This window comes from Suncus etruscus, chromosome 6 (assembly GCF_024139225.1).
Source record: "Suncus etruscus isolate mSunEtr1 chromosome 6, mSunEtr1.pri.cur, whole genome shotgun sequence".
Lineage (NCBI taxonomy): Eukaryota > Metazoa > Chordata > Mammalia > Eulipotyphla > Soricidae > Suncus > Suncus etruscus.
The window spans coordinates 69,857,564-69,861,537 of record NC_064853.1 but is presented as its reverse complement, the minus strand read 5'-3'; the positions used below and the strand labels follow the sequence as shown (position 1 = coordinate 69,861,537).

The following is a 3,974-nucleotide window of genomic DNA, read 5'->3' as shown; positions in this document are numbered from 1 at the left end:
AGGAGCTAATTTTTAAATGATTTTTTTAAATTTTGCTTATAAAATAAACTACTCACTTAGGCAATACACATATTAACATTAAAGCAATTCAGGAAGTTATCAGGCCCCTACACAGAAATTGCACACAAATATCACAAAGAATTCTATATTTGGGGTGAATTGATGTACTACATAGCACATTGATTTTCATTGACACAGTCTGAAACTTACATATTGTGTTACTGCATTGTTCCAATTTATAAATTAAAATACATTTTAAGAAAAAATTAATGTACACTCCTTGTATGTTGATGTCTTATTATAAGATTCATTATTATGTCATCTTAAGTTATCTTGTTCAATGGGTCTTCCACTTCCATCTTTTCTTTCCTTGTTAAAAGAGAGTATGGACTTTACATAATCTGGATTATTCAGAATACCTCTCTTTGTAGTTTTTTTCTATTCCTTGGTCCACATTGTTTCCTAGGAAGAAAAAAATTCAGTAGAATATATACACAAACTGTTCAAACTCAGACTTTTATTTTTTTGGTAAAACTACTTCACAGTGCAGTTGTATAATAATGTCTTGCTTTTTTTGCATTGTCATTGGTGGATATCTTTTTACTAATAATTCTTTATTCTTAAATGTAAAAATGTAGGAGCCAGAGCAATAGTAGAGTTCATAGGGCTCTTGCCTTTCATGCAACCAACCTAGGTTCAAATCTGGCACCATTCTCCAATACCTACCAAGAATGATCCTTGAGCACAGAGCCAGAAGTAAGCCCTGAACATTGCTCTGTGTGACCAAAAAATATATTATATAAAATATTCAATTTTAAAAATAATAAGCATCTCTGTACCAACACACAGGTTAAAGAAATAGAAATAAAGCACAAGAAACTGCTCAATAGGCTATAGTGCATGCTCTGCACACTAGAGGTCAGGGTTCAATTCCAGTATGACATGGTTCCTAAACACATTTGGAAAGAAATTATCCATAAGCACTGAGTGGGGAGTAGCTCCTGAGCACCATGGGGGTATGGCCCTAAGCAAAAAGAATCAATTATTCAAAACTTCTATATCTTATTATCCTTTCTCTTTTCAATTTCCAGAGATAAACACCTAAACTTTTGATATTTTTTATTTTTTTTTGTTCAAATGCATGTAACATATAAGTTTATTCCTTTACAGTGTATTGCCTTTGTGTGTGTGTGTGTGTGTGTGTGTGTGTGTGTGTGGTTTTTGGTTCACACTCAGCAGTGCTCAGGGGTTATTCCTGGCTCCAGGCTCAGAAATTGCTCCTGGTAGGCACGGGGGACCGTATGGGATGCTGGAATTCGAACCAATGACCTCCTGCATGAAAGGCAAACGCCTTACCTCCATGCTATCTCTCCAGCCCCTGTATTGCTTTTTTTTTTTAACTAGCATCAGAAGTAAAGGTTGGGGTGGGAGCAATAGCACAGTGGTAGGGCATTTGTCTTGCATTCGGTTGACCTAGGACAGACCCAGATTCTTTGCCTAGCATCCATTATGGTCTTGTAGCCTGCCAGGAGTGATTTCTAAGTACAGAGTCAGGAGTAATGCCTAAGAACTGCCAGGTGTGGCCCAGAAAAACAAAACAAAAGAAAATGAAAAAAAAAAAAAAAAGAAGATGATGTAAAAGTTTCTCTGCATACAAAGAACAGTATTGCTATGGTAAAATGATGGTTTTTAAAGAAAATAATCTACAGTTTTTTTGGACTAGAACATGTCATTAACTGAAGAAATCAGAGTTCAAGAATTTGAGGGGAAACATGGTAAACTTGAAACTTACCACATCCAGGGCATTGAGAGGGCTTCAGTATAAGCAATATGAGAAGTTTAAAAAACTGCACTCACTGGCCAAAGAGATGGCACAGTGGGTAGGGCACTTGCTTTGCATACAGCCTATCCAGGTCTGATCACCAGCATTCCATATGGTCCACTGAGCATTTCCAGGAATAATTTCTGAACACAAACCAGGAGTTATCCTTTACAAAAAAAAAAAAGTTAGCCACATGCAAATCATGGGCATTAACCCCTATACTATCTCTCTGTCTCTACCATATAAATTTTAGAATCAATTTGTAAGTTTCTACTAAAACTATTTGTTGATTTTTTTCTTAGCTCATGTAAATCCTCACAAAAATTTACAAAGAATTGACATGTATATTAAGTACTCCAACCTATTACCATGTCTCAGTAAAGTTGTTTTCCTCTGTACTATGTAAATCTCTTATAGATAGATATCTATTCCTAAATACTTCACTTTAATACTAGGAAAAGATCATTATTTCTGATGTTTCAAGTGTTAATTGTTGTCAGCGTACAATAATTAAATTGATTTGGATCAGTTTACTCAGAAGTCCTGCTGAGCCCATTTATTGATCTAATTATTTGCAATTTGGATTGTTTTCATTTTTCTATCTACCAAATATATTATCAATTTTATTTATTTTTATTTATTCTTTTTTTTTTAAAAGAAAAGCCTTCTATATTTCTTTATCTTTGCAGTGGGCATTGGTGTGATTTAATTTATTCACATTAGTAGGCAATTCAAGTTTGTTCCTGACAATATTCTAAATATATTCTAGTTCAAATAATGAAATACCAGCACTGTAGCTAAGCAGTAGAACACTTGCCTTATATGTGTGATTCCTGGAATACACAAAAATAATGTATTATTTTTTTCTTTCTGGGTATCTTTGATTCCAGGAATTAATACATTCTTTCACAGGTTATTTCTTAGAATGAGATCCTGAGAAGCCAGTCCTGAGATGTGTATATTTATTCTCTTAGTAACGATTAAGTCTAAGGAAAAATTGGTGGGAGATTGGGGAAGGAGAACAAGTAGGTAGGTCAGTATTCTGCTTTCCTTTGACATTTCTGTGTTGCCCTAAAAGGACACAAATTTTGGCACCTGTAGTGAGCATGATAATAAAAGAAAAAAAAAACAGGCTATGGATCTGGGGAGCCCTTCTGACATCTGTTACTGTGTCTTGACCCTTGACTCAGAAGATCCATGAAGGAAAATCAAAGTAAGAAGCAGATGCAAGGAAAACTTTCCAACCTTTTTCATGTTCAGCCTTAAAACAAAGGGATTTATGGCAAGGAGTGTCTTTGTTGTCTTGTCTCCATCCTATATTGGTCATGTGGTCTTAGGCAAATTTTTTATCCTTTCTAAGCACATTTGCCTTATCTATACTCAGGGATAAGTATAGATTACTTGTTCTTGTGGCAGAAATCTTTCACCATGCCAGACACAAAGTCAATATTACAAGTTCCTATCCATATTGGGAAAGTTTCTCCAAAAATACCTCAAAATCTCTGAATGTTTATTCACTAGAAAAACCCTTAAGGACCATAAATTAAAGCTGGAGCTGCTGTGGAGGAGAACATGACTGAGTTGGAGCTTGACAGAAAGTGGGACCAGGCAATAGCGAATATGGTTGTGAAGATAGGTAATGGCTTTGGATTAGGACTTATTTTCTCTCTTACCTTCTTACCTTCTTTTAAAAAATGAATGTGGCCATTAGCCTTTGGTTCTGGCATGGAATTAGGAATGCCCTTTTCCAACTGTCAGCACGATTTCTAGTCTTCATATCTTGTACATGGAAAATATGTCAAAGAGCAGGAGCAGTGAGTACAGCTCAAAACATCCCAGTAGGAGAAAAGCAAGATCCTGTTTACTCCTCAGGAATATTGACTGTCCTGGAGTGAGCTGACATTCTCCTAGATAGAATAATTTTTTATTGGTGGTGCTTTAAACTCTGGCACACTGTGTATTTGAAACCAAGTTTGTGTTTGTTTGTATTTTATCTCTGGAAATGGCAAGGAGGTGGTCTTAAGAGGAATAAATTAAAAATAGGCAACAAAATACCCACAACCTTATTTGCATAAAATACATAAGCGGGAGAAAGTTACATAAAATCATTAATTACTTTTTTCTTGGGGATCTATAACAGCTGTATCATTTT

The 3,974-nt window shown here is 35.2% G+C and overlaps 1 protein-coding gene across 1 annotated transcript; it reads left to right on the top strand.

Annotated features, from left to right (window-relative positions):
* Positions 1–3,394: 3,394 nt before the first annotated feature.
* MICOS10 (mitochondrial contact site and cristae organizing system subunit 10) lies at positions 3,395–3,640 on the top strand. The gene is given in 1 exon segment (XM_049774373.1): positions 3,395–3,640. A coding segment is annotated over 1 exon segment (246 nt).
* Positions 3,641–3,974: the final 334 nt, after the last annotated feature.